Source organism: Rana temporaria, chromosome 8 (genome assembly GCF_905171775.1).
Source record: "Rana temporaria chromosome 8, aRanTem1.1, whole genome shotgun sequence".
Taxonomy (NCBI): Eukaryota; Metazoa; Chordata; class Amphibia; order Anura; family Ranidae; genus Rana; species Rana temporaria.
The window spans coordinates 53458288-53481349 of NC_053496.1; the positions used below are offsets into that span (position 1 = coordinate 53458288).

The 23062-nt window shown below is 43.9% G+C and overlaps 1 protein-coding gene across 4 annotated transcripts in view; it reads left to right on the forward strand.

Moving 5' to 3' along the window:
• CPEB3 (cytoplasmic polyadenylation element binding protein 3) overlaps positions 1–23062 on the forward strand; it is a 171338-nt gene that overhangs the window by 142031 nt on the left and 6245 nt on the right. For all 4 annotated transcript variants that reach the window (XM_040361804.1, XM_040361805.1, XM_040361803.1 and 1 more), the window contains 3 exons: positions 13908–14026; positions 17836–17950; positions 19205–19386. In XM_040361804.1, the coding sequence (XP_040217738.1) occupies positions 13908–14026; positions 17836–17950; positions 19205–19386 (416 nt within the window). The remainder of the gene's footprint in view (positions 1–13907; positions 14027–17835; positions 17951–19204; positions 19387–23062) is intronic.

The following is a 23062-nucleotide window of genomic DNA, read 5'->3' on the forward strand; positions in this document are numbered from 1 at the left end:
CCCATAGGAGGAGTACCTCAGTTTTTACGCCAGTGTCTTAGGTGTTAGTCATGGTTTAGCTTGCCTCCGCATCCTTGGGATTAGGTGAGCTACCGGTTCTGTCCAAAAAAGCCTCAGCGCTAAAGTGGTCAGTAACCGGACCCCAAACCCTTGGGGTATAGCCCATAATGCTTTTCTTTTTAGAGAGCTGGACCCTGGGCCCAGAACTTAGAAACCTTTGCGTACCTAAAGTTTTCTGTTGCCAGGGTGCTATATGGGCCCAGGACAGTGGATCCTTCATAGGAACCCAGGGCCTGAAGGTCTAGACATCCCCACGGAGATGGGGGAAGATTGGGCCTCTTGCTTGGCAAAGTCCTGCGGCATGGAGCAGGTAAGTGAGGGGAAAACTTGCGGAACTTGGTTCTTAGCAGGTTTTTTTCTGGGGGGTCACAGGGGACATGCCTAAAGTTATGCACTGCATCTGGCAAACTAGTCACATATCATAAAGATAGGATGGCTCTCTATGTATTATTCCCCATAAGATGTGACCTCCCTTGTAGTGTTGGAAAAGCATTGAGTGGGGCCTGTGTTATATAAAAATATATGTGTGTGTCAGAGAGCTTTGCTTACCTGCAGGCCTCCAGGCGATGCTCCATTCAGTCTTCCTCCTCAGAGCCTGCAAGCAGGCAAAACGCTGACCTCCTCATGGTTCCAAGCTGCAGGCTGCAGTTTGCTGGAACAGAGAGGTCCCTTCCTCCCAAAATCCCCCCCTCCCCCTGTCGGGAGGGGCATTTCCTGTTTGAGATGGCTGGGGGGGAAGGGCGGGTCAGTGGCTTAAAGGAAGGGGCGGCCCTTCCTTGTTTGTTTGTTCCATTCAATACTTTGGAACTGAGGAGAAAGACCAGAGCGGCAGCACGGGGCGCCGAGGACACACAGTGGCCAGAAAGGATATTGCAGTCTTCAGAGGACTGTTTTTTCAAGCCTAGAAATAGGCTGTTTCTTTTCCATCTCATAGTTTTTCTTTGCAATACTACTCAGGGGGACAGAATGTTTTTTCTTTCCTGGATTTGAAACAAAAAACGAAAAAAAAAAAAAAAAAAAAAAAAAGTCATCTAGGGGAGAGGAAGCATTTTTTTATCCCCCAAACAGGTGTTTGGACAATTAACTTTTATAGTTCCAAATACCAATAGGTAGCAGGTGTACCTCGGTATTGTACCATGGTATGCCGCTGTTTTCCCTACAGGGAGCCTTGGGGCCATCGGGATCTGGGGCTGGAGCTGACGCGGGTCAGTCCAACCCTAAGATGGTCACGGAGGAGGTATTACTCACCTCTTTAAAAGAGGGCAGTAAGAGATCTCCGTCGCCCGAGCGCGGACCCTCAGAAGAGGAGGTCCTTTCCTCAGGGGAATTGGACGACCTCTTGGACAAGGACCAAGTAGGTTCAGGGATCGAAGACCCGGATACAGAGGAGTCTGGGGCAGTCTCCCTGAGGGAGAGCTGGTGGATTCAAGGATTGTCGGACTTGGTCCATAGGGCATTCAACTTGCCAGTACCAGATCTCCAGGTATCGACGGTTTCAGCTTTGGGCTCACTGAGGGCGCCTCAAAGCAATGCTGTGTTTCCGATCCATCCTCTATTAGAGGGAATTTTGTTCCAAGATTGGAACAAGCCAGATAAGATCTTCTTACCACCTAAAAGGTTCTCTGTCCTATATCCTATGGAAGAAAAATTTTCCAAAAGATGGGCTACTCCTGCAGTGGACGCAGCCATCTCATGTGTTAACAGATCGTTAACATGCCCTGTAGAAAACATACAGGTGTTCAAGGATCCAGTTGATAAGCGCTTGGAAGCACTACTTAAGAACTCCTTCACTACTGCAGGGGCAGTAGTACAGCCAGCTGTGGCTGCGATTGGGGTCGCTCAAGCATTATCGGATCAATTTAAGCAGATGCTTAAACTTATTCCGGCCCAGCAGGCAGAAAAATTTTCGGATGTCCCTAAGGCCATATGTTTTACGGTAGACGCAATCAAGGATTCTATCCAGCAAGCGTCACGTTTATCGTTATCCCTTATCCATATGAGAAGACTCTTATGGTTAAAAAGCTGGGAGGCTGAGCCCCCATGCAAGAAGCTCCTGGTAGGGTTCCCCTTCCATGGAGGACGACTCTTCGGAGAAGACCTAGATAAATACATTCAGACCATTTCAAACGGCAAGAGTACTCTCTTGCCAACTAAGAAGAAGGTTCAGGGACCTGCGTTTAAACGACAGTATTCCCCTGGGCAGGGGCCCTCTAATGCCAAGCAGTATCGACGGCCTCCTGCAAAAGCAAACTTCGGCTTCAACAGCAGATCACAAGGACAGGCTGTTAGAGGCAAAAGGCAGTGGTTTCGCAAACCAGCAAAACCAGCCCCCAAGCCAACCTTATGAAGGGGCGCCCCCACCCACGAAGGTGGGGGGAAGGCTGCGACTCTTTTCAGAGATTTGGGAAGCCAGCATTCCCGACGAGTGGGTACGGTCTTCCGTGGCCACAGGCTACAAATTAGATTTCCTAAGGTTTCCTCCTCCTCATTTCCAGAAGTCGAGGATTCCAAACGATCCGGAAAAGGGAGCCGCATTAAGATCGGCATTAGATCATCTACTTTCCCAGGAAGTAATAGTAGAGGTACCAGTCCTGGAACAGGGGCTGGGTTTCTACTCCAACCTATTCATCATCCCAAAATCCAATGGAGATGTCAGGCCAATTTTGGACCTAAAGATGGTAAATGCATATCTAAAGATCCGCTCAATTCGGATGGAATCCGTGCGGTCAGCAGCTGCCACACTCCAGAAGGACGACTTCATGGCGTCCATAGACATAAAGGATGCCTACCTTCATGTTCCAATTTATCAGCCACATCAAAGATATCTACGCTTCATGGTGGCTTCGCGTCACTTCCAATTCGTGGCGCTTCCCTTCGGGTTGGCTACGGCCCCCCGGGTGTTCACGAAGGTCCTAGCCCCAATCCTAGCCAAACTAAGGATCCAAGGGGTCACGATCCTAGCATACCTGGACGACCTCCTAGTCATAGATCACTCGTCTCCCGGCTTGGAGCGAGCAGTGGCCCTCACGGTCCAATACCTCGAGAGGTTCGGCTGGGTCCTAAATCGAGAAAAGTCAGCTTTCCAGCCCACAAAGCAGTTGGAATATCTCGGCATGAGATTAGACACAGAACAACAAGGAGTGTTCCTACCTCTAAGGAAGGTAAAAGCCATCAAGGAATTAATCCTACTGGTTCTAAGCAAGAAAGAACCGACTATTCGCCTATGTATGAGGTTACTAGGCAAGATGGTGGCCACATTCGAGGCGGTACCATACGCCCAGAGCCACACTCGCATCCTACAGGCAGCCATCCTGTCAGCATGGAGCAGAAGGCCACAGGCCTTGGATATCCCGTTGCCGCTCTCATCAAGAGTCCGACAAAGTCTGTGTTGGTGGTTAGACCCTCAGAATCTACTGAAGGGGAGGTCTTTCAGCCCAGTGGCTTGGAAGATAGTGACCAAAACAGACGCCAGCCTGACGGGCTGGGGAGCAATTTTGGATGGTTGCACTCGCCAAGGTACTTGGGCAAAGCCAGAGAAGCAGTTGCCCATCAACATCTTGGAGCTCAGAGCTGCTCGACTAGCCCTCAGGGCTTGGACGTCAAAATTGCAGGGGTTCCCGGTGAGAATTCAATCAGACAATGCCACGGCCGTGGCATACATAAATCACCAAGGGGGAACCAGGAGTCAAGCCGCTCAGAGAGAGGTGAGCTTGATTCTTCTATGGGCAGAGGCTCATGTGCCCTGCATATCGGCAATATTCATTCCAGGAGTGGACAACTTTCAGGCGGACTTCTTAAGCCGCCAGACTCTATGGCCGGGGGAATGGTCTCTGCATCCACTAGTCTTTCAAGCACTCTGCCAAAGATGGGGAGTGCCGGACGTGGATATCATGGCATCGAGACTCAACAAGAAACTAGACAGGTTCATGTCCCGCTCAAGGGATCCGATGGCCTGCGGAACCGATGCGTTGGTTTGCCCTTGGCATCAGTTCAAACTTCTTTATGCGTTTCCCCCGCTCCAGTTACTACCCCGCCTGCTGCGCAGGATCCGGGTGGAGCACATACCAGTCATCCTGGTAGCTCCAGCATGGCCCAGAAGGGCATGGTACTCACTAATCTTAAGGATGGTAGTGGGAGACCCTTGGACTCTTCCTCTACGGCCAGACCTGCTATCGCAAGGTCCGATCCTCCACCCTGCCTTACGGCATCTAAAATTGACGGCCTGGAAGCTGAATCCCTGATTCTCAGGGGTAGAGGTCTGTCTCAGAAAGTAATCTCTACCCTAATCAGAGCCAGGAAACCGGTCTCTAGGGTGATTTATTACAGGGTCTGGAAGGCCTATGTAGGCTGGTGTGAGTCCAAGCGATGGCTTTCTCGCAAATTTACCATCGATAGAGTATTAAGTTTTCTCCAGCTAGGAGTGGATAAAGGATTGGCATTAAGCACAATCAAAGGACAGATTTCTGCTCTGTCAGTGTGGTTTCAGCGGCCGCTGGCCACCCACTCGCTGGTTAAGACCTTCCTTCAAGGGGTCTTACGTATTAGACCTCCAGTTAAATCCCCGCTTTGTCCGTGGGATTTAAATCTTGTTCTGTCAAGTTTACAGAAACAACCGTTTGAGCCGTTGGCTGATATTCCTTTGGTTCTACTGACAAGGAAGTTAGTATTTTTGGTTGCCATAGTTTCCGCAAGAAGAGTTTCGGAGCTGGCAGCCTTATCCTGTAAGGAACCATATCTTGTTTTTCATAAGGACAGGGTCGTTCTCCGCCCTCATCCTTCCTTCCTTCCGAAGGTCATATCCAGTTTTCATTTGAACCAGGATTTGGTATTACCATCCTTCTTCCCTAAACCTACTTCCAGAAAGGAAGGGTTGCTGCATACCTTGGATATTGTCAGGGCCATGAAGGCCTATCTTAAAGCTACAAAGAAGATCTGGAAGACAGATGTGCTGTTCATTCTACCGGATGGGCCCAAGAAGGGGCAGGCAGCTGCAAAGTCCACCATTTCTAGGTGGATTAAGCAATTAATCACTCAGGCCTACGGCTTGAAAGGGTTGCCTCCTCCAGTATCATTAAAGGCTCATTCTACTAGAGCCATGGGCGCCTCCTGGGCAGCACACCACCAGATCTCTATGGCTCAAGTTTGCAAGGCGGCAACCTGGTCTTCTGTCCACACGTTTACAAAATTCTACAAGTTGGACGTAAGAAGGAATACTGATACTGCCTTCGGGCAGGCAGTGCTGCAGGCTGCAGTTTGAGACCCTCGGATTCCGGGGGCTCCTCTTGTTCGAGTTAAATTTAAAAATTTTATTTTTCTCAACTAAGTTGGATTTATTATGATTTGAGTATATCTCTAAATTAAATCCTTTTGTCTTGGAGATGTTCTCCCTCCCCTCATTGTAAGCATTGCTTTGGGACATCCCATATAGTAATGAATGCCGCTCTGTGTCCCGTGATGTACGATAAAGAAAAAGAGATTTTTAATACAGCTTACCTGTAAAATCTTTTTCTTGGAGTACATCACGGGACACAGAGCTCCCACCCCTCTTTTTTGAGGACCATTTTGGGAGGCATACTGCTTGCTACAAAACTGAGGTACTCCTCCTATGGGAGGGGGTTATATAGGGAGGGGCATTTCCTGTTTGAGATTGCCAGTGTCTACACCTGAAGGTACTCCATATAACCCATATAGTAATGAATGCCGCTCTGTGTCCCGTGATGTACTCCAAGAAAAAGATTTTACAGGTAAGCTGTATTAAAAATCTCTTTTTTTTTTCTATGTACAAAAAAACAAAATCTGATATTTATTTTTTGAAAATGAGGAGAAAAAATTTGTCATCTTGCATCTCTTTCCCAGATTTGCACCACTGAAAATAATGAATTGGTCCATTTAGAAGTGGTGACGATTATTGTCAAGTTGCACCAAACGCATGGACAGTCTATAAATCTAAACACAAAAAATATATTTTGATGGAATAATTTGTAGAAATAAGTACAGAAACTGGTCGTAGCGGTTAAAATTGGCAAAACTGTCAGATTCTGTGTCAGAGGTGACACTTTTTCGGGACTGCAGATGTTATTTTTTTCCTTCAGGTTTTTATGAATGCACCCAAGTCTGTGCTGACAGGGGCTTAATGACTCAAACTGATGGATGTGGCCAATTGTCAGGAAGGAAACCACTTATGCTTGTCCTCAGTATAGCAAACCTTGGTAAGTTTTTAAGGTTTTCATTGTTGGAAGTATGGAGGCGGATTACACAGTGCACATGCGGCCACGAGTGACTGTGCTGGTACATGGCCATGGTGAGGGTTTTATAGTCTGTTCAGAAAAGCGGTTCACCAGAAATAATAAAGAAATGTTGGAATGCTTTGTGCATTCCTACTGCATTACTTGACAAATTGTTACTATTTCACTCTTTAGACTTGGAAAAATCAGTTCTAGGGCCAAAAGACCGTAGTCTGTTGTAGCTAAGTGTTTTGCCATGTATGCAAAGTATCTAATTTTTTTTCACGCAGAGGGAATAGTTTCTAGGCTTTGGCAGAATGTAAACTTTTTAAAATACGTTTTCCAGTATGATTCTTATATTGCTCTAAGCTGTGTTAGATTAACTTGGTGAATTTGTTCTTGGAAAAGTACAGTAATAGGTTTGCTGAATAGCCTTTCCAGTCCACTTCTGATACCTTCCCTGCACATCTTTATGCTGCATTTGCCCACCAGAACCAAACTCCTGCGTATTTGGGGGGGGGGGGCGGCAGTATGCATGCTGGAGCTCAGTAATGTGGGCAGATGCTCTGTAAAACTTTGTTTGCTCTAACCAGAGACATGCACAGATTTTAAAAGGGGCTCTGAAAGCCATATGGAAGATCAAATCCATAGAAAAGTTGAATAGACTGTCCAATGAACATGTTACTTTACCGCAAATGGGTGAATTGGGTTTGCTGTAAAGGTTAGTTGTGAATAAGTATAATGACCACGAAACTAAATAAGTGTCCAAAATAAGCAGTGCATAAGTGTACAAATAAAGTATTCCAAACAGTGTATATATAAACATATATTATTTCTGCCAAGCAGATTTATCAAAAATACTAGCAAAAGTATTAGAAAACCTATAGAACCTGTGTAAATAGTGAAAAGAATTATTCAAACATAAAGTTCATTAATGATGACTGATAAGTGTTCTTAGGATCTTCAAATCTTCCACCACACCAAAGTGTTCAGTGAATCTTTCTCCCATTAAATGTAACACTCACCAGAACACTATGCCTAACACTCCCGTGCTTCGGCGTGCAAGCATAAACAAAACCTCTCAAATAGGTTTAACAGAACTTCCACTTCCAAAATAGTGATATCCAGATTGCTCCACATATAAATTATGAAAAAGTAAAGTGCACAATTGTGTAATACCGAATGGTCAGTCTTAATAAAACACTGTGCAAAAATTTTCAAACATTACACTCACATAATCTCTTAAAATCGAGCAGTAAAATCACAGCAAATCATCCAAAATTGCCTCAAACCGGTGAAGGATGGTTACAGCGGGCCCAAGATCAGCAGGATATGCTCTCACCACTTACTCGCCCTGTGTGGAATCTCTGCTTCCTAGTTTAGCCTGGGGAGTCACGAGTCACGTCTCACGTTGGTTCAGATGCTCACTGTAACCACGCCCCGACATGTTTCGTCACAAGGGACTTGCTCATGGGATTGGCTTCACAGCCTTACAGACCCTCCCTATATACTCCCCTTCTGATTGGTGGATCAAAAACTCCTGTTAACTGTGCATGCGTGCCACGTTGGTTACGCCGGAAGCACTGCTCACGTCAGCAGAATCTCAGGGCCGAACTCTCGTAACCTACAGAGTTTTGTTGTACTTTTAAAGCATAGCTTTTATAAATAATAATAATTAAAAAAAAATCTATGAATATCCAAAACTTTGCAAACATTACCACTTATGTGCTTATCTTTTCATTGTGCTTTGATAGTCATCAGTTTTAGAGGAGTGTAAACATTGCTCTGTTTATGTTCAGCTTGTCTGTCTGCCACTGTAGCTGCAGACCAGGAGTGAGACGTACATCAGCTTAGCTTCTGCCCCACATAACCTAAACTTTCCACATGCTACTCCTGGTGACATTGCTCTCCATACACCATGTTTGATTCTGTTTCTTCACCAACAGGAGTCCTAAATAATTTGCAGTTACTGGAGAATACAAATTCCTACAATCAGGGAGTCACCTTGGCTTCTGGCAGTGAAGTTATTAAAAGGGTATAAGGAGCAGAATTATATGAATTACATTTTGTAAGCTTTGCTCTGAATCGGCTGGGCTTTTAATGTGGTTCTAAAATGTTCATCCTTGAATCTGAACAAATGCATTCACTGAAGACACATTCCTCCTATGTGCATTTTCCGTTTCAATAAAAATAAAAAATTACTTTTTTTTTTTTAAAAGGCTTAAACGCATGCAGTTTTGGGGAAATGCAGCCTTTAATTCCTTATTCAAAGCAAAAATGAAAACCATTTAAGTGCTGATGGAAATCTATATTTTTATACAAGATATAGCTAAATGCCAGCTCTGCTCAAATTTTTTGGGTTGAATTGGGAAGGGGGTGTTTTGGTGGTCTACAATAACTTTGGGTGTAAAGGCCGCTGCTCCAGATTGGTCCACTATAGCTGAACCTCATACACCCGACCAAGTGCCAGCCCAGCTGGCAGAGCTACTTGCTCTGGGAGCTGGCTTATGATTAAGTGCTGAGACAAGCATGAAACACGTCGACCTTTTATTTTCCCACTGTGGTATTACTGCTTGTGTATGCTGAATTACATGGATTTGCTTCATTTTAAAGGGCTGGTTCACACCAGATGCAGTCCAGTGCGTTTTTTAATCTGCATCACAAATGCATGAACAGTGTTTTCCATGTATACATTTTCTTCATGGAACACCTCTGGAAGGCGGCAAAACGCATCAAAAATGCTCTGGAACACATTAATTACACCCATAAACATGCATGCAGAAATTAATCTGGAACACATTTCTAGTCTGCAATAAATAGAAAAGTTATGAAAGGTGTGTATGTGTGCGCGTGTGTGCATTTCCCCAGTCACCTAGAAACAATAAGGTCCCTTTCTTACTGATGTGCCTTTGATGCAATCCTATTGACTTGCAAAGGAAGGTACACTTTTGAGCCCCCTGGTTTCTGGCAGTGAAGACAATTGGGAAGTTAGAGTGGAGTCCAAAGACTATATAAATTTTCAGGAAACGCACAGCTTTTAGCTAGTGGCAGATTTCAAGAAGTGTATTTTTATAATATGGGGGACTTTGTGGGCAAAAATTCTGTAATCATTCTCAACACCATAGACGTTCAAAAAATGAATGTTTAATTTTTTAGTATGGATATATAATGTATCGCAGCTATTATAGTTCTAATGCTGCAAAGTCCATGAGTGCAAATAATCATAAGAAATAAGAAACAAGACTGCGGTTCCTGACCAGCCTGTTTAAAATGCTAGTTGCCTGATGGGCACACTTGCCCAAGTCTCTAAATTACTTTTCGCTAATCTGGAACATGCTTGAAGCCAATGAAGTCAGAGCTCATTATTGCATATTTGTTATTTGGCCACTGACTCTGGAAGTATCAAAGCCACTAGATCAGCATGACAGCCAAGTTACATGTTCCACAAGGAGCATAGAGGCTATCTTTCTAAGCTCTACACCTGAATGTAGTAGTTTCCTGTCTCTAATATTCCGATCAAATTCCTATCATTACTTGGATTTACTGACCTTGCATGTTTTCCTTTAGGTTAGCCAGGGATTTATTACTGTCTAAAAGAGGTGAATTAAGGTGTAGTAGCCACGCTTCTTTTAGTTTTGGTTTGGCGGTTAAAAAATGTTCCTTCTTGATTGTATTTGGGAGCTAAGGCTAGAGTAGATTTGGGCATTGAATAAACACCCCAGGGATGAATGGCAGTGTGTGACCATATACGCCTCATTTGTTTCCTGAGTTGATTCAATTTTACAGAAAAAAAAAAAAAATTATGGTGTACTCCAGTACTCAGCGCTTTCTGGTTCTTGGGATTCTGGAGATCTTGGTCTGGCTTGGTTTTCTAATTTAAGCTTTAGTACATTGTAAATTTACAGTTTTTTTATTGTTTGGATAAATGAACTAGCCCTTAAAAAAAAAAAAAAAATCCTCATGCATGGTACTTTATCTAATTTAATAGGCAATAAGTCTTATTCTGGACTTGCATGCCTGCAGTTGTGGCTTCCAGGACACAAAGCCATAGTCATACATTCTCCGTTACAGCTTATGGCTGCAGTTCTAACACAGGCAATTATCTCTACATAAACCTATTTATGTTCTTTAAAATTAAGGGGAACTTGGAGCGTGGCACACTAAAGCGGATAAATTAAGATCTCTGGTAGGAGATCCATTTGTGTTGTTTACTGTGGAAAAGCTAGCATACACTCCGAGCTCGCCATAGATTGCTCCCAGCGTGTGCCTTTTTTCCAATTTCACTAACTTGTTGTTGGTTAAACAATGATGAGAGAGTCAGCAGGCAGCAGCGGCTGTTAGTGAGAATTGTGTGTACTGTAACTACAGTGTAGCATAATAAAGATGGTTAGGGGGGGTAAACTAATTTTCTATACAAACTGAAGAAAACCAGATCCATAGGGGGATGTGTTGATATTAGTGGTATGTTTTTTTAGTTTGCCATGCTATAAAAGCTACCTAACATTTTCCACGTGTATAAACCTAAACCCAGTACAGTTATGATAAAGTATCACAGTGGATTTACATTTTTTTATTTTGCTTTGCTTTAAACACATTGACATGAAGGTCTACTTCTCTTGATCAAACTAAAAGTTAAGTGATTTTTTTTTTTTATAATCAAAATTTATTTTATTTTGGATTTCAACATTTCCATTCAGTATTACACGTCCTTGTATTCCATATTTCAATAGTTTGCATTAAAAACACAAAAAAAGCATTACAAGAATGAACTGGGTACACAACTAACTTGTTGAAAATTCACCAATTATACTACCCCCCCCCCCCCCATCACAAACATATATATACACACACACACAGAGAAAACAATAATTAGTAGTTCCCTCCTCCTATTTCAATGGAATGGAGTGGCAGGCTCAGATTTTTAGCATTTTCATTTTAGCAGAACTTTGGATGTCAGTTTTTACCAGTGTTGGCGAGTTTGGTCGTCGTACATTATTTTTTATACCTCCTGCTGTATTTTGTTTTATTTTGATGTCTTATAACTAACCGTAAACCTGGCCATAGATAAATTTAAATGTTTCCGGTTCAGCAGGGACCAGCCAAATTTTGATCCATCTATGGCCAGTCCTGTTAAAGAGCAGTCGGTCTACTGATGGGTTGTTCGTGTAAACTAATTTGGACTTATTTGGTCTGATGTTCCTTCCATTGCATTCCATTAGGGTTTGTAGTTGAGGCCCCCTATACCCCAAAAGTCGACAACCACTGCCTCAGAGAAAGATGGTAGGGTGCTAGTTTTTTTCTAGCGATCTTTTGGTAAATTCCTGGAAAATTCACATACATGTAGAGAAATGTTATTGCTGACAAAATTAACAAACATTCCTTTTTAAAGAACATTTATTGTGTTGATGCCTATGCTGTAGTTCACGGACCGGTTTTATTGTCAAATTGTGTAAAACATTGCATCTACTTCTATTAAAGTGATTGTAAAGTGATTTTTTTCTTTCTTTTTTCAATAACAAGCATGTTATGCTTACCTGCTTTATGCAGTTGGTTTTGCACAGAGCAGCCTGGATCCTCCTCTACTCACCGATACCAATTACTATTACCTTACTCTGCTTTTGCCCTGGTGATTTAGGGGGTAGCCCAGCAGGGTATGAATTTAAATATTTATTTATAAATTAAATATTACATATATTAAGTTTTTAACTTCTTTACTTCACTCTACACTTATTTGCTGTGCCTCTGCCCAGGTGGTGGTACGCCAGTAAACATAAAATCTATCATTGCCCCTTGGATGCATTTATGTTTTACCCATAACACCCAGCTCACCTGCCTCTGCCCTGGTGGTGCAGCAGTAGAGCACTTGCCAGAGCTTCTGCCATCTGCATGTCACATCTAACACTGCCGTGCCCTTGCACGACGTCCTCCTGTGTCTCTCTATAAAGACAGTGGTTACAGTCTGTGGACTTGAAAGTATTGGTTTTAGTTTTGGAGCATTTGCACAAGTGCTTGTGCAAACGTGTAGTATTGGTATCGATACTGGTATGCAAGTAAAGTTAAGTCCTGCTATTTCATTGAATTAATAAGACCTAGTCATGCAGCTGTTTTTCTGTGGAACCTGCCATGTGTCTGTCTTTTAGCCTATGCGTCCATTCCTCTGGTATCCAATATTTGGTTTAACTTGGACAAGCAACTCTATTGTTTTTAGTGTCCTGTGTGATTTCCACAAGATCTGGAGTTTTGCTAGCAGTTAGAAGGTGTGGCATTATTCACCTTTTTAATTTTCTCATTTGGAACTGAGAGTTGTGAAAACTAAGGGATTGTCTAGTTTCTGTTAGGCCCCGTACACACGACAGAGTTTCTCGGCAGAATTCACCGAGAAACTCGGTCAAAACCCGGATTCTGCCGAGAAACTCTGTCGTCTGTACAGTTTTGGCTCGATGGAGCCGCCGAGGAGCTCGACGAGAAAATAGAGAACATGTTCTCTATTTTCTCGTTGTTCTATGGGAGAAGGCGGCCCGCCGAGCTCCTCGGCGGCTTCATCCCAGAACTCGACGTGCTTGGCACGTCGAGTTCCTCGGCCGTGTGTACGGGGCCTTAGTGTCACTATTTCAATTAAACTCGGCACTCCAAAAAAATATCTAATTGTTGCAAGTCCCACCTTGGGTATGTGTTTTTGTGGCAACATTCCCTCCAACAATTCACAAAAGGATTAGGATACATCTTTGAGAGTTTCTCTGGAACTCTGTACCACCTCGAAAGTTTGTAACAAGTCTCCTGTGTTTTAAATTTAATTCAGGAGTTATGTGTCAGTTCGGCAAGCTGGCTGTTTTTTATTGCATTACTTTCGAATCACGGACAAGGAACTACTATGTAAAGTTAGATTAACGTCATTACTCCTGCTCTGCACACTTTATTCTTGGTTAGTAACATTAAATATTGCACAAAGAGGGTTGGCAAGCCATCCAGGCTGAAAGCACTTGTAGGGTGCAAAGTCACCAGTCAGGATGGTTCCTAAGACCTAATCTTGTTGGGATCTCTTGCTTAATAGGCTCCTTCTATTTATCTTGAACAGTGATCTTCCAGGCTCTTGGGTGATGTTACATGTTTCACCCATTGTGAGACACTTGTTCTGCATTTTTTTTTTGGGCAAATGAAACGCAGTTATTCCCTACAAAAGTGCTCATAGAAGTAAATTTTTATCTGTGTGAAAGGACCGAAATACCTTTTTTCTGCTGTTGCAGGTATTTCTACAGATTTTCTGGAAATGGGAGCTGCATTCTACAGTTTAAAACATGTCTATGAAAGAGGGTATCCCACTGAGTTGCACTATGGTCCCTTGAGTTCCTGAGATTAGGGTCGCAATATCCCAACATCATTTATTTTTTCTGATTGTCACAGGGTATAACATTCATTTTTTTTTCTCTTTAATAACCCATGAGAAGCTCAGAAACAATGCAATATATGCTATCAAAAATAGGGATTTATGAATCGAAATTTAAAGCATTTGTTGCTGTGTTGATTTTGGTAGTAAAGCTTATGTGCTGGAAAATTGGATTGTTCTATTAATAGTGCAGTGTGGTTTTGACATGCCTGACGTGGTTTTCCCTATTCTCTGTAAAGGTTATGCGTTCCTGCTCTTTCAAGAGGAAACGTCCGTACAAGCTCTGATTGACGCCTGCTTAGAGGAGGATGGCAAGCTTTACCTGTGTGTATCCAGCCCCACCATCAAAGACAAACCTGTAAGAATCATTTGATCTAACTTGTTATGAAGGAAAAATAAACACTTGGCATGATAACTTGTAATATCCAGGGCCTTATGTCCTCCTGTTTTTTGTTTTTTTTTCACTTTATATGGCCACCTCTTTATATGTACACATATCAGATGATCTGAAGTTGGATTGCAAGTTTATCTACTTGCTGTCCAAGCTAATTCTGACATTTCTCACATGTAAAAATATGCATTTTTATATTTTAATTTTTTTTTAATGCTAGAAAATTACTTGCAACCCTAAAATATATATTTTCTGAAAGGAAAGTCCCTGGAGAATAAAATGGTGGGTGTTGCAGTTGTTTAAGCCACACAATATTTGCACAGTGGTTTATCAAAGATCAAAGTTTGCAGGAAAATACTTTAAAGCATTTTAGTGCACACAACCACAATATTATACCCATTTTTTTTTTGAAAATACAAATGATGATGTTGCATCAAGTAAATGGATACCCTACTTGCCACGCTTTAAAGTGGTTGTAAACCCTTTACAACCACTTTTACCTACAGGTTAGCCTAGATTAAGGTTTTTTTTTTTTTTTTTTAATTGTTTTTATTGAGTTTCCGAACAATACATCAACACGACAGAAGACAATACAAACATATACAGCTCATATGCATTGAACATGAATCAATATATAGCCTAGATTAAGGTTTACCTGTAGGTGCTCATATATCTCCTAAACCTCCAAGGTTTAGAAGATATTTGCAAAAGAGACGGGCGCCGGTCGATGTCTATGGCGCATGCGCCGTAGACAGTGCCACAGGCGCACTTTAGAAATGGCGATCGTGCCGTGACTGGCAGCTCATGCGCGGGAGTGACTTTATCGCAGCTCCGGCCAATCACAGCGCCTGAGCCACAATACCCAGAAGGGTTTCAGAGGTGGAGGAACAACAGACTTTCTTCTACACTTCCTCATGCATCCAATGCGACAGGTCAGCGGGCAACAGTGAGAGGGGGACCCCTTCCGCTGCCTGTAAAAGTGATTGGGTGGTGGTGTAGCTGCTTGAATCACGTTTACTTTGTAGAAAATCGCTGGCTGAAAATAATACCAGGATCATGACTGCAGCCATGATCCTGATATTCCAACCCCCATCCAAAGACGTATAAATACGCATGGCAGGCAGGAAGTGGATTTGCTGATCTAGAGCAGTGATGGCGAACCTTGGCACCCCAGATGTTTTGGAACTACATTTCCCATGATGCTCAACTACACTGGAGAGTGCATGAGCATCATGGGAAATGTAGTTCCAAAACATCTGGGGTGCCAAGGTTCGCCATCACTGGTCTAGAGTAACCTAAAGTCCTCTGTACCTCTGCAGATTTTGATCAGCAAACGAATAAACAGATTTTCATATAAACCAGACAATATGTGAAAATTTGTTGCTCCACTCCAGGCTAACCAAATGCTCCATTGAATCCAGCCACTGGTGCTAAAGGGTCCATAGGGCTCTGTCTCATTCATTAAGTCTATAATCCAAAGGAACAGTCCACCGCTATTTTGTAAATTTATCAAGCCATACACTGGCTGCCCCTGTGGCATATTATGCCCTAACACAAGGCTAAGTTGTAGTAGCCTATGAGCAAGTCCTACTTTATGGCAAAATGCATCAGAGGAGCCAGGGTCTGGCAGGGTCTGAAAACTGGTTGAATAAGTAGCGGTGGTGCAGCCTTTCTTTGCATTACAGACAGTCGTAAATTCTGGTTTTAATTTTTACACTGGTATTTATTTAACATGGTTGAAGATAGAAGGGGACTGTACGAAGAAGCGTTACCATTGTGGTATGCCTAGGGCAGGAAGTTCCTGAAATGTGGAGCTACCTAAACATGTGAAACAGCAGTTGGTCTTTAGTGAACTTTTGGGTATCAAGTGAACAAGATGATAGTGTTGCGCATATTTTTACCTTGAGAACAGTTAGGAAAAACTTAAAATCTCATCCCCTACAATCATCTAGTAGTGTCACACCAAGAATACCTGCTGTAGATATTTGTCCCATATGTTTATGTGATAATATTTGAACCTCTGCATGGATGATGTATATCTGATGTGTATCCTTATCATTAAACATTTTTCTTCACCGCTCCGAAACTGCCGGCACTAAGGAGGTCCTTCCTAAATTTCTCCACCTTTTCAGAAGCCATCTGTCTGCTGAATTGTTAGCATTTTACACATCTTGGGCCAAATCCTCAAAAGAGATACTCCGGCGTAAGCCGTCGTATCTATGGTTCTAACTTTGGAACTGATCCTCAGAAGCAGTTTTCCTAAGTTTGGCAGAAGATCCGACATCTGTAAGGGACTTACACTGCCGGATCTTAGGATGCAGTACCGCATCCGCCACTGGGGGCATTTTGAGTCGAAATGCCTCTTCTGGTATGCAAATTAGCACTTAGGGCGATCCACAAAGCTTTTCTGCTTCGTTTTTTCGCCGTAAGTTTTAGTTTGCCAAGTGTAAAACTAGGGCTGCTTTTACAAAGTGTAAAGTTAGTAACACCATGTAAAAGCACATTCAAGCGACGGCATTTGGTATGCATTCCCGAGGGAGAACTCCACGGCAATTTGTAAAATCCAAACCGGCATGGGTTCCCCCCCAGGAGCATACCAGGCCCTTAGGTCTGGTATGGGTTGTAAGGAGACCCCCCCTCCGCCGAAAAATCGACGTAGGGGGTCCCCCTACAATCCATACCAGACCCGTATCCAAAGCACGCTACCCGGCCGGCCAGGAATGGGAGTGGGGACGAGCAAGCGCCCCCCCCCCCTCCTGAGCCGTGCCAGGTCGCATGCCCTCAACATGGGGGGGTTGGGTGCTCTGGGGCAGGGGGGCGCACTGCGGGCCCCCCCACCCCAGAGCACCCTGTCCCCATGTTGATGAGGACAGGACCTCTTCCAGACAACCCTTGCCGTTGGTTGTCGGGGTATGCGGGCGGGGGTTTATCGGAATCTGGGAGTCCCCTTTAATAAGGGGGCCCCCAGATACCGGCCCCCCTCCCGTCCCCACTCCCTTTCCTGACCGGCCGGGTAGCGTGCTTTGGATACGGGTCTGGTATGGATTGTAGGGGGACCCTCTACGTCGATTTTTCGGCGTAGGGGGGGTCTCCTTACAACCCATACCAGACCTAAGGGCCTGGTATGCTCCTGGGGGGTGAACCCATGCCGGTTTTTTCTTTGAAAATTGGCATGGAGTTCTCCCTCAAGAATGCATGCCGAGCGACGCTGTCAATTTTTTTTTTTTTTTTTTCCCGACGCAACTTTTTTAAGCCGGCGCGATCCACAAAACTCGGCGTAACGTAACTTCGCGCATGCGCAGTACGGCCGGAGCGCGCCTCATTTAAATGGGACTCGCCCCATTTGAATAGGAACGCCTTGCGCCGGCGGAATTTTAGTTACATAGCCTGAAATTTCTAGATAAGTGCTTTGTGGATCGGGCACTTAGGTATAAATTTTAAGGCAGTGTAACTTAAATGGGATTTTTTAAGTTGCGCCAGGTTTTTGTGGATCTGGCCCCTTATGATCAGCAACAAAGTAAACCCAAGCTTTATCCCAGAGCCTCCACATATTTTTTTCTGAAATGCAGTGTCGGGTGCCACAAATTGCCTGTCTGCCAAAACAAAGACAGGTTTATGTTCCTTTCATACCAATGAAAGATGGACTATTTGCTATTGGCAATGGGTACATACTTTACATGCTAGTCTGAAATCATCTGCTCTTTAAGAAAAGTAGGTTAAAACAATACTGTTTATAGCAATTCTAGTTTTACTTGAATAAATATCTGTCATTGCAGGTTCAGATCCGGCCCTGGAATCTTAGTGATAGTGACTTTGTGATGGATGGGTCTCAACCTTTAGATCCAAGAAAAACGATATTTGTTGGGGGTGTCCCACGACCCTTACGAGCTGGTAAGCACCATGTTTTTCCGGGCTCTGATGTTTTTAATGTATTTGCTGCTTAAATTTCATCAAATATTTTCAGACATTATAGTTGCATAGTTATTCAAGTTGAAAAAAGACACAAGTCCATCTAGTTCAAGGCAGATGGCTGGTCCATGTCTGCTCCACTTATGGAGAGTGGGCACTGATACAGCCACTCTCCTCTATGGGCGGTCAGATGTGAACGGCCCGGCCGCCTGTCCATTTACACCTGTCGGCCATCTGATCTGCCAGATGGATGGGGAATGGATCCCCCATTTGTCTGTTTTTAGCAGATAGGACCGGATGCTGGCGCTCCATAGGGGAGATTGAAGGGGTTGATCAGGTCTGCCTGAAAATCTGGCAGGCGGACCCAATCGATCCATCTGTGTTAAAGGGCTTTGAGGCCTTCAATAGACTATGGAGGTAAAAAAAACTGTACATGTTTGCCAGTAAGTGCAGATGGTGTGTTTTTTTTTTTTTTTTTTCGTTGGATTGCATAGAACCTTCATACATGATCAATAAAGATTATTAAATCTCCACATTTTAGAAATCAAGCAACATTTGGAAAATGGATATTGGCCTTTAGGCAGGGTTCACACTGCTTCCGAATGCGGCTCACAGCAGGGGGTCATGTGAGTCCCTGTTCTCCATTTCAGGGACAAATCGGGGACACATTTTTGCCTGAATTTAACCCTGAAACAGAGCCAAAGACGCACAGGACTCCTGTGCAATGCACTCTGCAGCCACAACGGAGATATGTGAACTGGCTCCATAGAGACTTTCACAATCTTCTGTTCATGCAAATTGGATGAAAAACCCACATCCAATTCACACTAGTGTGAACCCAGCCTTAGAATGCTAGATATTTTACCTTTGTGCACTCCTTGGTGGATTGTACATGGGACTCATCTAGAAAGGAGCAATCAAGATGCATTTTCTTTTGATCACCATTTGTTTTGTTAACCTGTCTCTGTTTGACAGCTGAGTATTCAGGCTGAGCACTGTGCACTTTTTGTTCGACTCTGTTTAAGACGCTCTATATAAGAAGTTGCTTCTATAGTAGTGAGAGTGACCAAACAAAAATTAACTGAAAGGAAAAGTGTATGAACCGTAGAAAAAGCTGGCTAAAGAGGAACATTAAGTATAATTGAGGGTAAATTGACTAATGGATACATTTTAAACATGCAATTTAAGTGTTTAAATGTCTTTCTAATATGTATTGTCTTTCTGCTATAATTTTAGTTGAGCTGGCAATGATCATGGATCGTCTCTATGGGGGTGTCTGCTATGCTGGCATCGATACAGATCCGGAGTTGAAATATCCAAAAGGAGCTGGTCGGGTGGCGTTTTCCAACCAACAGAGCTACATTGCTGCAATCAGTGCTCGTTTTGTTCAGCTACAGCACAATGACATTGATAAACGGGTAAGATGCTAAGCAAAACAGAGCTACATCATATAGAGGAGAGAGCCCCACACATTCAGCGCCCCCTGGCCAGCCAGCTCACAGAATAGCTGTAATGTCACCTGGCAGATGACTACTTGCAGAACAGTAGCATCCCTTTATCTATATACAGTATCTCACAAAAGTACACCCCTCACATTTTTGTATATATTTTATTATATCTTTTCATATAACAACACTGAAGAAATTACACTTTCTACAATGTAAAGTAGTGAATGTACAGCTTGTATAAAAGTGTAAATTTGCTTTCCCCTCAAAATAACTCAACACACAGCCATTCATGTCTAAACCGCTGGTAACAAAAGGGAGTACACCCCTGAGTGAAAATGTTCAAATTGGGCTCAAGTGTCAATATTTTGTGTAGTCACAATTATTTTTCAGCACTGCCTTAACCCTCTTAGGAGTGGAGTTCACCAGAGCTTCGCAGGTTGCCACTGGAGTCCTCTTCCACTCCTCCATGATGACATCACAGAGCTGGTGGATGTTGGAGACCTTGGCTCCTTCGCCTTCCATTTGAGGATGCCCCACAGATGCTCAATAAGTTTTACGTCTCGAGACGTGCTTGGCCAGTCCATTACATTTACCCTCAGCTTCAGTGGTCATCTTGGAGGTGTGTTTTGGGTTGTTATCATGTTGGAATACTGCCCTGCGGCCCAGTTTCCAAAGGGAGGGGGATCATGCTCTGCTTCAGTATGTTGGCATTCATTCACAGTACATGTTTGCATTCATGGTTCCCACAATGAACTGTATCTCCCCAGTCCCAGCAGCACTCATGCAGCCCCAGACCATGACACTCCCACCACCATGCTTGACTGTAGGCAAGACACACTTGTGTTTGTACTTCTCACCTGGTTGTCGCGACACACGTTTGACACCATCTGGAAAAAAAACGTTTATTTTGGTCTCATCAGACCACAGGACATGGTTCCTATAATCCATGTCCTTAGTCTGCTTGTCTTCAGCAAGCAGTTTGCAGGCTTTCTTGTGCATCATCTTTAGAAGAGGCTTCCTTCTGGGACGACAGCCATTCAGACCAATTTGATGCAGTGTGCATCGTATGGTCTGAGCACTGACAGGCTGACCCCCCCACACACACACACACACACACACTCCTTCAACTTCTGCAGAAATGCTGGTAGCACTCAAGTCTATTTCCCAAAGACAACCTATGGATATGAAGCTGAGCACGTGCACTCCACTTCCTTGGTCGGCCATGGCGATGCTTGTTCTGAGTGGAATTTGTCCTGTTAAACCGCAGTATGGTCTTTGCCAGGGGTCTCCAAAATATGGCCCGCGGGCCACATCCGGCCCACTAGGAGGTTTTGCTGGCCCACAGCTTCAGTCATCAGACTTGCTGCAGGGACGGACTCTGCTCGAATTGCGGGGCTTGCCTTCTGACAGGCATTAAGAGTGTCCCAACAAAGCCTGTGTTTCAGTGCAGACCTGCTGCACCTCCCAGCTCCTCCCCCGGAGTTAGATTAAGTTTCATTTTCTCTGTAACAGCTTGTCTGTGTAAGAGGGGCTGGACCTGGGAAGTGCAGTATGTCTGCTCTAAACCAGCTCTTCAGAGAAGCAGCACAGAACACACTGATCTACGGGGAAATAGCAGAAGGTGATGGGGAAAAGAATGTGCTGGGGGAGGCTGGGGACACAAGTATAGAGGGGGGACTCAGATGGGGGACAAAACTGTGTGTGTGGCTGCTCTGATGGGGATGTAGATGTTCAGGGGGGTGTGGAGGGGGCTCTGATGGGGGACACGCATGTGGAGGGGCTCTGATGGGGGACACACATGTGGAGGGGCTCTGAGAGACACACACATGTGCAGGGGCTCTGATGAGGGACACACATGTGGAGGGGCTCTGATGAGGAACACACATGTGGAGGGGCTCTGATGAGGGACACACATGTGGAGGGGCTCTGATGAGGGACACACGTGTGGAGGGGCTCTGATGAGGGACACACGTGTGGAGGGGCTCTGATGAGGGACGCACGTGTGGAGGGGCTCTGATGGGGGACGCAAGTGTGGAGGGGCTCTGATGGGGGACGCAAGTGTGGAGGGGCTCTGATGGGGGACGCAAGTGTGGAGGGGCTCTGATGGGGGACGCAAGTGTGGAGGGACTCTATTTCATAGCTGAGGAGTCATTTATAAATAGCTTCTTTTTTTTTTCGGCCTGCGAATATCTGTGAAATATACAATGTGGCCCTCGAAGTAAAATGTTTGGAGACCCCTGGTCTTGGCCACCATGCTGCAGCTCAGTTTCAGGGTCTTGGCAATCTTCCTATAGCCTATGACATCTTTTTATAGAGCAACAACATTTTTTTTTTCAGATCCACTGAGTTCTTTGCCATGAGGTGTCATGCTGAACTTCCATTGACCAGTATGAGAGAGTGGGAGCGATCACGCCAAATTTAACGCGCCTGCTCCCTATACACACCTGAGAACACTAACGAGTCACATGACACCAGGGTGGGGAAAATTACTAATTGGGTCCCATTTGGATTTTTTCACTTAGGGGTGTACTCACTTTTGTTAGAGGTTTAAACATTAATGGCTGTGTTGCGTTATTTTTAGGGGACAGCAAATTTACACTGTTATGCAAGCTGTACACTCACAACATTGTAGAAAAGTGTAATTTATTCAGTGTGGTCACATGAAAAGATATAATAAAATATTTACACAAATGTCAGGGGTGTACTCACTTTTGTGAGATACTGTATATAATTTAAGAGTTGTACGATTGAGTAATATGATCACAGATGGGCCATCCCCTTGCCCATTATCCCCAAAAATAGGACTACCAGCTGTCCTCTTGGTATATCCTCTTTTCCTGATTATGTTTTTTCTTTTAAGGTTTACTGGTCCTTTAAGGCCAAATGTAGGTATAGTTTAACTTCAGCCTTATGTACACTACTGCTGGTAAACGGACGTTTAGGAGCAGTTGGGCATTTTTTTCAGCTGCCCCTGAACTTTCCTCTGTTATCTTATCCGTCCATGTACACAGGGTCGTTTTATAGGTAGTTGAGTTTATAAGCATATTTTTTATTTTTATTTTTTACAAACACTTCTAGACGCAAACGTGCCATTTAGACACCGGTTCCTAACTGTCAAGTTAAATTGTTCAGGAGAGGTTAAACAATGTCCTGTATACATGATAGTCTAAATGAGTACCACATCCAGTTACTTTGATGTACAAGTGTCAAAAAGTAAACTAACTTCCTTTACTACTCTGGACTGACACAAATCCTGAGCCTATATGGCAGTGGTAACTGCTGTAAATTGGGTTTAGTACCATTGCCGCACCCTCACAAGAAGCTACATTAGGTGGACATTCCCGACAGGCTCAACAGGCATTAGGGGGACTTGCAGAGGGGTTAAGAGAAAATTAGAAGTCTAAGGGGAGGCCATAGTTATACTTTAACTCTATCAGCCAATGTGCAGTCTTTTTACATTCCATTATATACTTATGAAATGTGACACCCATTTTGAATTGCCTTATAAGTGCAGATAAAATTGATGTGTGCCCAAGTCCCATATGCATATTCTGTGCAAAGGAAATCCTGTGAAGAGAAATGAGCTACTGTTGTCCGTCTTTTATGCTGTTCCTCAAGTTCGATATTCTTAAAGTCGCTGATCCAG